Source organism: Mercenaria mercenaria, chromosome 19, assembly GCF_021730395.1.
Source record: "Mercenaria mercenaria strain notata chromosome 19, MADL_Memer_1, whole genome shotgun sequence".
NCBI classification, from domain to species: domain Eukaryota; kingdom Metazoa; phylum Mollusca; class Bivalvia; order Venerida; family Veneridae; genus Mercenaria; species Mercenaria mercenaria.
Genome location: NC_069379.1, coordinates 31,210,357 through 31,222,601, shown reverse-complemented (window position 1 = coordinate 31,222,601; position 12,245 = coordinate 31,210,357). Strand labels below are relative to the sequence as shown.

General features: G+C 33.4%; 2 protein-coding genes across 6 annotated transcripts in view; both read left to right on the top strand.

Moving 5' to 3' along the window:
- LOC128550914 (scavenger receptor cysteine-rich type 1 protein M130-like) overlaps positions 1-9,284 on the top strand; it is a 91,383-nt gene extending 82,099 nt beyond the window's left edge. The window contains exons 2-6 of the mRNA XM_053530968.1: positions 5,467-5,544; positions 5,803-5,962; positions 6,223-6,383; positions 7,573-7,734; positions 9,124-9,284. Of these exons, the coding sequence (XP_053386943.1) occupies positions 5,484-5,544; positions 5,803-5,962; positions 6,223-6,383; positions 7,573-7,734; positions 9,124-9,284 (705 nt within the window). The 5' untranslated portion in view covers positions 5,467-5,483. The remainder of the gene's footprint in view (positions 1-5,466; positions 5,545-5,802; positions 5,963-6,222; positions 6,384-7,572; positions 7,735-9,123) is intronic.
- LOC123542089 (uncharacterized) overlaps positions 1-12,245 on the top strand; it is a 226,890-nt gene that overhangs the window by 85,798 nt on the left and 128,847 nt on the right. The window lies entirely within an intron of this gene.

Here is a 12,245-nt window from a genome sequence, read left to right as displayed (position 1 = left end):
GAAACATGAAGATACATATCCCAGAAAATACAATGAAACATGAAGACACAAATCACAGACAATACAATGAAACATGAAGATAAAAATCACAGACAATACAATGAAACATGAAGATACAAATCACAGACAATACTGTGAAACATGAGGATACAAATCACAGACAATACAATGAAACATGAAGATACAAATCACAGACAATACAATGAAACATGAAGATACAAATCACAGACAATACTACGAAACATGAATATACAAATCACAGACAATACAATTAAACATGAAGATACAAATCACAGGCAATACAATGAAACATGAAGATACAAATCACAGACAATACTACGAAACATGAATATACAAATCACAGGCAATACAATTAAACATGAAGATACAAATCACAGACAATACTACGAAACATGAAGATACAAATCACAGACAATACTTTGAAACACAAACATGAATATACAAATCACAGACAATACTATGAAACACGAAGATACAAATCACAGACAATGCAATGAAACATGAAGATACAAATCACAGACATTACTACGAAACATGAAGATACAAATTACAGACAATACAATTAAGCATGAAGATACAAATCACAGACAATACTTTGAAACACGAACATGAATATACAAATCACAGACAATACTATGAAACACGAAGATACAAATCACAGACAATACAATGAAACATGAAAATAAAAATCACAGACAATACTGTGAAACATGAAGATACAAATCACAGACAAAACAATGAAATATGAAGATACAAATCACAGACAATACAATGGAACATGAAGATACAAATCACAGATAATACTACGAAACATGAATATACAAATCACAGACAATACAATTAAACATGAAGATACAAATCACAGACAAAACAATTTAACATGAAGATACAAATCACAGACAATACTACGAAACATGAAGATACAAATCACAGACAGCACAATTAAACATGAAGATACAAATCACAGACAATACAATTAAACATGAAGATACAAATTACAGATAATAGAATGAAACATGAATACACAAATCACTGACAATACAATTGAACATGAAGATACATACCTTATAAACAATATTCACAATGAGTATGAACAATTGAACATGACGATTTCTTAGTTTCCAACTGTAAATGGTTGAATATCAAAGGTGTGGTGTATCAATGTAGTCTTTTTAGCATAACTTGCAAAAAAGAAGAAAACAAATCACACAATATTAACGAAAGGTGAAATTGTCATAAATAACAAGATTAACGTACTTCATCTTAATAGGCATTATCAATCTTTACATAGGTTTAGAGACACGAATTTTGTGTTTTGTGCAGTTAATTTTTAAGGGATACATGCGGTAATTACATATGAAAGAATGTATACCAACTAGCAGCAGACCAAACGCGACTGTATATTTCACGTTAGTGTCTCTATACTATATACCCCCCAGTTATAAAATTTGTAAATGCATTTTAGCAGACAGCTATAAGTATTTAATTGTTTATGCCATACTAACTTGAACCGTTGGTTTAACCGATTGATGTTATCGTCATATAATCTTTATTTGCATTGTCTTTTAATTGAATGATTTAGTCCTTCAAATTAGCATATCATTGACACTGTTCTAACTTGAAATGTTGATCAAATTGATTTAAAATATTTATGATCTTACGCATTATCTATTGTAGAATTTAATCATTTCAGTTTTGAACACGTACTCTTTTTATCATAGCTTTCTGCACCAGTAAAATTAATGAATGCTTGAAAAAAATTGAAATTAATACACTGTAGTTAATTTTTCTCACCATAAATGATTCTATTTAATTTGTAATAAGTATTGAATTTTGATACAAGTTAAAGAGCTAGCTCTGCAATCTCTGTTTGCGTAATTTATAAGAATCAATGCCACAAACATCATCATTAGCATCATCATCATCATCATTCTCAAAAACAACAACAGCATCAACAGCATTATTATCACATAATCGAGCAAGATTGAAATTTTACCTAAAACTCTTTTTAAGGGTGTCCGTGCCAGTTAATTTATGTATTGATAATTCATTTAAATACATTTTAAATACGTAACAACCAGTTATTTTTTCTTCCTGATTTATAAGTATAAAAGCCTCGTCTAACGTCATTCGTGCCAAATTTGGAGCTTTATTTGATATTAATATGGATAATATGCTCAAGGTAAATATAAAATATATTCAAAATTGTTTTCGTAAAAGTAAATTAAATATATTCGGTATCAGAAGTAAACAGAAGTAATGTGTTTTAGGTTCAACTAGATTTCCGCGCCTGTGCTTTGGGACAAATATACTTGCAGAAGCAGTATGCATCTCTTTGCTCCATTGAAAAACAGAGAAAATCAGAATTAAAATACTCTATTGTGCCGTATGGATCTTCTTTTTTCATTATAAAACATGGAAAATCATAATTAAGATACTCTAAAATCAGTATTTTATGAATCAGGTACAATAATTTCTTCAGTATAAAAACATTTAAATGTCAGACGTAGGAGGAGAGTTATTTAATTTGTTTCGCACAAGAAAAACTGTACATTTAGTAAACTTTATTAAGGTGACTGGAGGTTTAAAAACGTTTGAGGCATGCCAACCTTTCTTTTTCTCAATTTTCATCTGGTTAGACGAGACAGTGCAAATGAAATAATTTCCATCTTAGATAAGCTCTCAAACAAATGATTAACCTTTAGCCTACTGGCGGCAAGTTATTCTGCCGTTCCCTCCAGTGCGACCAAGATCAGCCTACACATCCTTGCAGTCTGATCATGGTCTGCACTGTTCGCTATTCAGTCAGTAAATTTTCAATAAACATTCCTTCGAATAACAAATGGTACTACCTAAATTGAATGATGGTCCAGTCCATTTTAGAAATTTAGCTGGGTGAAGGTTAATTAAGAGACTGTACATCATAAACAAAACTACTAGAGAAAAAGACATGCACCCAGCGCGCTTTACTACAATGCGATTCAAATCCTGATATACACTTGTTTCAATGAAATATAGGGGCTATAGGACTCATAGATAATGAACAGCAATGGAAACCTTTGACGTAAACTACGCGTATTATATTCAGGTATGAATGTGATAAGATAAGATAAGATAAGATTAGATAAGACAAATGTTATTTTGAGTCGGCAAGACAAGTAACAATACAACACAAGCACTCCAGGTGCTTTTGAACCGAAGAGTTTTAGATCCCAATCTACAGCTACAATTATATCAAGTGTTACAGTTGCGATTTAACGTCTTTAAGCGTTTATTAAACTGGAAGAATAATGCGATCATATTTACTGTTATTTATGTTGAATATAATACTTACTTACTAAGTTTGGGATAAAAACATAAAAAAACATTTCAACAGTTTAAACCCCAAATTCTTTTTGAAACTTATTCTAATCATAGATTTACACGTGGGAAAAAAAAAAAAAAACAAAACAAAAAAAAAAAAAAAAACGGAAAAACGGACGATACGTGAAATATGATACCTTTAATCTTAATAAAGTGATTACATTTAAAAGGCTTGATAAACACCGCTGAAATACTGTAATTAGTTTTGAAGAGCTAAATTGAACTCTAATAAACCGTGATCTATGATAAAGTATGTGTGTTTACGATTTTGAATTATAATAATTGTATAAGATAAGATCAAACAGGATAACATGAATATACGAAAATTAAAAAAGAAAAAAAAAAGAAACAAAAACAAGAAAAAAAAAAAAAAAAAAAATAAATATAAAAAACAACAAATAATCTTTGCAGACATGTTGATTGTTTTGAAAGTCAAAATTTTATACTCGCTTATAACAAATACAGAAGGTCTTGAAGACATTAGTCATTTTAATGTTCTGTTGACCCCTTAATGTTTAAAATGGACATAATACAAAATGACATAATGCCCAAAAATGAAACATAGAACTTAGGCCCTCTCAGTCTATGTCTATCTTACATCTGGAAAACTAAGGCATTGTTTTAAAAGCCCATGGATACTCCCGAAATATGATTTTTGCACTTGAAAACCACACCTATGGCTGTGATATAGGCACATACCCCCGTCTAAGATGATAAACCTCAGAAGAGGTCTCTTAGAAGTTAAGTAAGTAGTTTGAAAAAAAAAACACGCACATAAAAGCGCATTCCCTCTAGCAATTTTCTGTGAACGTTTTATGAAGTTCATCTTGGGGTATTTATGGAATACTTTGGATGGCTCTATAGATTAAAAATGTTGGACAATCAAAGGGCAATAACGTATGAAAAAAATTCAACCGACTGGAATTCGAAGGCCCTATTGCAGATTTCTGTGAGTATTTACTGAATTCCAGTCTAATCTTTGTGCAAAATACTCCAGAAATGATGGCGATAATGTTAACTGAAGTTACTCAATGAAAATTTGTCCGACCTAAACATGACGATTAATATACACATCTCATATTGGTGTGACACTGCCTACATAGTTTTAGCCAACAGGTTGACCGGCGGCATACATGCTTTCCTTTCTCAAAGTCTAATACATACCAGCTAATGGTAAATTGGATACATAATTGCCATATAGTCTAAAATGACATAGGATGTATATGTCGTGTAAATTATGTGTGAGATTACGACAACAAAATAAACGAAACGACTTGTACCAAGTACTTTTAAGACTAATACCGGTGTTCTGTAAGTATACCGCTCGAAAAAAACGAGTGTAAGCTGCACATACATGTGTAATGGGTGGAATCTTCAATCAGAGAAAACGTGCAACCGAATGGACGAGGAGGGAAATAACATATTTACGGTTACGATTTGTCATCTTTTAATACCAATACTATACATGTATATCGTATTTTCTGCGTTTTCGTATGATATTTTCAGCTATCCAGTTATTTCTATATTGAATGTCAATAGAATGTTTCTTTGCAGGAAGTTGTTTATCATTGAATACAGCACTAAATGCTTTGACATTAGATACAAAAAAGCAATAAACCGATAGTTAAAATAGGTTTGGTTTCGAAAACGAGTCAAGTGCTTAACCAACAATTGTCGGTGACCTGACATCATTAGCGACGATCACTTGATTCTAATCGTTTCACTTCTATCACTACTAGGGATCATATACAATTGTGCATATTCTTTAGTCTTCTTACAGATTTATATTTATATTTATATGAAAAAAAAATAAACAACAAAAAACAAACAGCAAAAACCCCGTCGTACTGAAAACACACACACACACACACACACACACACACACACACACACACTCGTATTGACAACGTTAAATTGCATACTTCTACTTTAATAAGACTGCGAATACAACTGGAAATTTATTTTGTATATGATGTAATTAATACCTGTTGATATAGAACCAAATTACATCTTAATATGTTTACAGGTTTTGATTTATGATAAAACACTACGCTATAGTTTGAACAACATATTTTCTTTCAGAAAACAATGCATTCAGCATGAATCCTGTGTATTTATTTATGGTCGTTTGTCTACAGCTGATTGCGACCAGAGTTGCAGGTAAGCATATGAAATCTAAGCAGGTATCTATGATACGGAAGAAAAGAATTTGTAAATCAGAATTTTTGTCAAACGTGACTTATTGTGAGAATATATGTTTAAATATCTGATTGAATTCTTTGAAACATTCTAAACACTGTGAAATGCTTAAATTTACTGATGCGAAGAAGTTTATATAGTAACAGTTTTCACTGTGTTATAATTTTAAAAGTGTATTACTTTGTTTAATGGTATGATTTTGTTTATATTTACCGACAGAAAGTAATAACCTTGATGTAAATGATATCAGGCTAGCTGATGGAAGTGGAACTTTCGACGGGCGTGTAGAGATTCAGATAGATGGAGTCTGGGGTACTGTGTGTGATCGGGACTTCCACATAAATGATGCCACAGTGATGTGCAGAATGATGGCTCTTCTGTATGTGAATTCTACTAACTTTGCAATCTTTTTAATTTTTTTGTTGTATTTTGGATTGAGTTTTCTCATGTGTTTGCAGGTTCTTGAAAAGCTAATGGTACACTGATACTTTGCATTGTTATAATGACTACGTAAAATGCTAACAAAGGATCATTTAACAGATTTCATAACTGTGTAATGAATTCTTATTACGATTCAAGAGTTATTTGTCATGAAATAATCCAATACGTTTATCTATCATTCTTAATTATTTTATTTAGCCCTACTGCATACCTTAGTGGAGCATATTTCGGCCAAGGTGTTGGACCTATATTTGCCCAGGAATTTAATTGCTATGGATATGAGTCACACCTTCGAGATTGTCGATTTGAAACAAACGTATTTTGTTCACATTCAAGAGACGTTGGGATTATCTGCTCTGGTGGGTAGTCTAATTCTTAATCGATTATAATATGTATCAATATCGACATATAGATGATTACAGTTATATGTTTGATGATACTTTGACCACAATTCATTCAAGCGATTTTCGTAAATACTTGTAAAAGAACCAGCACGACCTAGTGACCTACTTCTTCCTCACACGTGGACTTCATGCAAATCATTCTGAAATTACTGGTATAATACAGCTATTCTACAAGACGACAGGTAGACAATTTAGCCCTTCCTGAATTAATGTGTTTTCACAACTTCATTTGCAAACTTATTAACCTCAAATCGTCCCTGTATAAGGCATGAAAATCCTTACTATGAACAGTAACACCTGTCAGAATAGAGTTTTTTTTTTAATAAAAATCCTTATAAAATAACCGTGGTTTTGCGTGCTAAAGTGTGGTGCGTGGTCGTTAAATGTAACCTATTGTTTTGTTTGTTTGTTTGGTTTGGGTTTAAAGCCGTTTTTCAACAGTAGTTCAGTTATGTAACGGCGGGCATTTAACCTAACCAGTGTTCCTGGATTCTGTACCAGTACAAACCTGTTCTTCGCAAGTAACTGCCAACTTCCCCACATGAAGCAGAGGTGGAGGACTAATGATTTCAGACACAATGTCGTTATCAAATAGTCACGGAGAACACACGCCCAGCCCGAGGGTCGAACTCCCGACCCCGCGATCCGTAGACCGACGCTCTACCTACTGAGCTAAGCGGTAACCTATTGTAATCATGGGCTGTATACACATAACTGAATTTGAATAACCTCGGAGCAGGGCTTTAAATTATGACCATGCCCTTTTCGTATTTATCAAGTCAAGGTGGATAGTTTTACTAGTTCTTATTTCAAACCATTCAATTTTTACTGTATTCAGTTTGATAGAAAAGTTTGTATTCAGTTTGATGGAAAAGTTTGCGACATGAAGATATTTGCCAAATTCGCGAAACTGATATCTGCGTCAATTTCTATGTTCACAGAAACGCCATTACAGTCAAATAAAGATAAACTTAAATTTTTGGCGATTCGCTAATATTTCGGCTCGCAAAACGTAATTAACTGGCGATTCCCGACTTTTTATCCTCGAATATGCCCGCTTTTATAAGATATCAGACATGTACATCGACATGTGTGTCAAAAGTGTTATGATCAAAAATTTCTGTATTTTAATTTCAACACGCAGAATGTGGAGAAATAAGTGTAAGTCATGGCAAAATCGTCTCAATATCTGAAGATGGAACAATTCTCACAATAGCATGTGATACTGGATATGAAATCGATACAAACACCAGTATTTGTCAAAACGGAAGTTGGTCAGCTTCTTCTCTAGCATGTACAACAACCGGTATTGTATAACTTGCTCAAAATAAATATAGTAACTTTCATTAGCTTAATTATTGACTTGTAAGATGATTGCAGTCGTTGACAAATTAATAATATTTGTGTCAATTTGTATCTGTGTTCGCACAATATGGCTAAGAATACGTAATATGGTCAAGATGAAAATACTTTGCGGTATGTTGCATATTTAGTCCAATACATGCAACACTCCAAAAGTTTTTGTCTCACTTGAAATTGCTTAAGGTAAACATAATTTACAGCAAATTTGTATACCAAAAATATATCGCATAGAATTTCAGTGAAATATTTCACGAGTGACTTTAAGTCTTTGAAAAGTTTAAGTTCATATCTAATACATTATTATCACAAGTTACGGTAAAAGGGTTGCACAGGCATTTGTAGTATATTAATATCTATGAAATTATTGAAACGCACCTGTATGTTGTATTTAAATGTCAGTCATCAACACCATTTAGTAATTATCTTGTCTTCTTCAATACAATTCAGTATAGACTTTTTTTTTACGCGAGGAAGCTATTAAGTTCACAAACAGAATTCTAATGACTGTATCCAACTGCATTGCCATGCTTTAGACAATGATGAGAGATATGCAGGGTACTCATCAATGAAATCTTTAACAATGACGCTTTGAAGTTAAACCTAACAAAGACAATACTTAAAAATTAAAGAGTTTTCATTCAGATATGTAATACCTGAGAGTGTTAAAAATATGTGGAGACCAGTTATATATTCTTGCGAAGTAAATATTGGAAAATAATGTTTTAGAATTAGCTTGAAATATGCGGTTAACTTTAAACATGGTCAAGTATCTCAAAAATAATCATACGGACCTATGTGTTCTATTTCATAACATTATAGATTATAAGTTTATTTATGAAATCTAAATGGTAGAAATATTTCTTTTCACTATAGGAAATGAATATTGCGATTTTACGATAGACTTCTGTTATAAAAAATGAGCAAGGTCAAAACGTTTGAGAGCAGTCTAGCAAAAAGCATCAAGCGGAAGACACTATCTTTTTTAAACATTATTGGAAAAATCTCGATCTTCCATTAGGTATAATTGAAAGAAAAAATGTCTGAACTCTTCCGAAAGGATTGCCAGATATTGCTACACTTGCTTGCATACACGGGTATTATAATTATAAAAGATATGTATATTTGATCGGATTTTGCATAATCACCTAACAGTATAATTATAATGCAGCATGAAAAAGTTTTCAATTGAAACATCATCTATTTATGAAACTGGATTTTTAGGTATATCTGTAACCTAACGCTTTTTAGGGAAATGTATTACTATTTTGCCTGAAAATCCTCATTGCAAATCTTAAAGAACTTAGATTTATTTGGCATGCATATCTTTCATAAGGATATCCCTTAAACATCTCCGGCATTCGACTTGAAAATGGTCTTGGAATATCTGATGGAAGAGTAGAAATTCTAGTGAATGGCACTTGGGGCACCATATGTAGAAGTTACCTCACGCAAAATGATGCAAATGTTATATGCAGGATGCTTGGATTTCTGTAAGTTTCAATAAAATTTATTACAAAAGTACCTACATTTTATAACAAAGTTATGCCGGAAATTCTCCTGTTAACGAATAGCTTTCGGCATTAGGATAATTTCGATAATGGCGCTGACGGTATTGCGGACAATCAACGCCCGTAAATGACGTTTCATAAATGATAAAGCAGCTAATAGTTCAGTGTTGGTTTGGTTTAAGCGACTAAACCACGCACTTTGATTTGTAATTTTAAAATAATATATCACCGAAAGGCAATATGCTTCCACTGTTTCATATATATACATGAAACAGAATGGCTGACCAGTTTATAGATTCCAGAATTACGGGAAAATTTAATTTTTTTGCAGTTTTTCTCATGAACTTTTATAAACCGTTACAACGCCTTTTCATTGATAAATATAGAACAATCACGAGGGCAGCAGTGTAGTTTAATGGTTCAGTTTATACACTCGTCTATCGATTAGGAAGGTCAGCATGGTTTACTTTGCCTTATTTAGGTAACAACTACTATCATACAGAATTATACTACCTAAATAAGGGACCGTTCCATTATTGCTACAACTCCAAACCGAACTATAGGTAGCGCATAGTATTATGGCGTTTAAAAGTGAAATCAAAGCAATAACATAAAATCAAGTCAATACATTTATGACTGAGTCAGTGATTCTTCGTTGACCGAGCGGTTACGAACGGTGTTTCGTTTGGACAAGCAATATTAAACAGATGCACGATGGCACGATAACGAAAAAAATGATGGCGCAATGACACGATGATGAAACGACTATGGTACGATGGTGAAAACGCAAAATGATTAAATCGCGATGTCGGTACAATGTCGATGTTACATCGCGTTTTCATTATCGTACCATCTCGTTTTCGCTGTCGTACCATCGTGGTATCACCTTTGTACCACCGCGTTTTCTCCATTGTTCCATCGCGTTTTCATCATCGTACCATCGCCTTCCGGTTAAAAATGCGTAGTTCCGTGCATTTTGTCTATTGTCAACAATAGATGAATTTAAATTCTGCTATGCGTAAAGATTTCAAAGCAACGTCCTTTGTATTTTATGTATGCATGAATCTATGATGAAAGTACATAATAAGCTTGGTATATCATTCAAAACCAATTTTTCTTGTAAGGCTGTAGAAAGTACGAAGTGCTATGTGAAAATTACATTGTATCAATCCTTATTTTAGTGACACATATACTGTGCCACTGCGCATGACCACTGGAGGGCAATGGTTCGATGGTGAAAATCAGATGGAACGATGGTGATAATGCGATAGAACAATGTTGTAAACGTGATAGCACGATGCTGAAAACGCATGATACGACGTTGAAAACGCGATGGTACGATGATGAAAACATGACATTACATTGAAATATCAACAGCGAACCATCGCAGCATTACTATTTTATCACTGTTCCACCACGTTTTTATCATTGTAATATCATTTTTTCATCATCGCATCATCGGAGAAATACACTTTCCTCATCGAGGCATCGTACATCATGGTTTAGGATTCAATAAAAAGTCACGATTGTCCAAACAAAACACCGTAATTACGGTATTCGTATTATACCCTTTCGTCAGTAGTTAAATCCCCAATTTCTTAATCAGTTTGAATTACGTACTTTAAGTTTGAACATAATATCATATCTACAGTAGAATGTATTTAGACATAAATAAGTCTCGATTATGAAATATAATTATAGTGAGCATGTTAGAACTATATACGAGGATAGGATCAAAAGTAATGCAACCAATGGTGTTAAATGACAACTGAAGGTTGGATTAAGAAACTCTTTATTTCAAACCTTCAAAGTAATCTCCTTTGACAGATACACAACGTTTCAATCTTTTAATCCAATCCTTATATTTAAAAGCTTTCTGATAGTCTTTTTTTCAGGTATATCACTAAGGAGGTTAAATATGGCGGCCCCCAACTTTTGGCGGGATGTATATTTTCTGCCCGCAAGCTTTTTCTTGAGACGAGGGAAAAGGAAAAAATCACAGGGGGCTAGATCTGGAGAATAGGGTGGGTGTTCTAGAACATATACCCTCTGTTCATTCATAAACGACGTCACAATCCCAGCCTTGTGACTCGAAGCGTTGTCATGTAACAAATGGATGCCTTGGATACCCGTCTTTGGTCGACGTTTCTCGAAATATTTGAGAAGCTTTTTAAGAACTTTTTTCTTATAAAACTTGGCATTCATTGACTTGCCTTTAGGTACAGGAACCTGGATGGCGAGACCCTTAGTAGTGAAAAATATGGCATACATAACCTTTTTCACACTGGCAATCCTTTTGGCAATGCAAGGCCTTCTGGCATTTTTAGTGAGCCATACTCGGTTACTAATTTTTCGATGCGGTTCGAAGAAATGTATCCAAGACTCATCACCTGTTACTACATTCATAAATGTTTTTTTGATCGTATCTTTGAAACCTTTTCAAAAGTTTGCGCGCCATCTTAACGCGCTTGCGTTTTTGCTCATCAGTGAGCAAATGCGGGACCCACCTAGCACTTTTCTTCTTCAATTCCAAAATATTTCGCAGAATGCGCAACACAGATGCTTTTGAAATGCCAACTATGTCCGCAATCTGCTGAGAAGTATATCTTGCGTCAGAAAGTACTATTTATTTTATTTTTTCAACAATCCTTGGACTACTTGCAGACTTAGGTCGACCAGTTTACGCGCATTTTTGACAGACTCCACGCTTGCACAAAATTTCCTAACCAATCTGCAAACTGTGGAAAAGGACATTTCATTGCTACCATAAACAGCACATACGTCAGCATAAATGTCCTTTGAACCTCTTCCGAGTGAAACATAAGTCTTAATGCAAGACCTGATTTCGTTCGCATTTTTTACACTTTTACCAACTATTTTGCCGAACCGCCTACGAGTAGGGTTTGTGCAAATGTGAATTGTGAGCGAGATATTGTGTCTACATGTA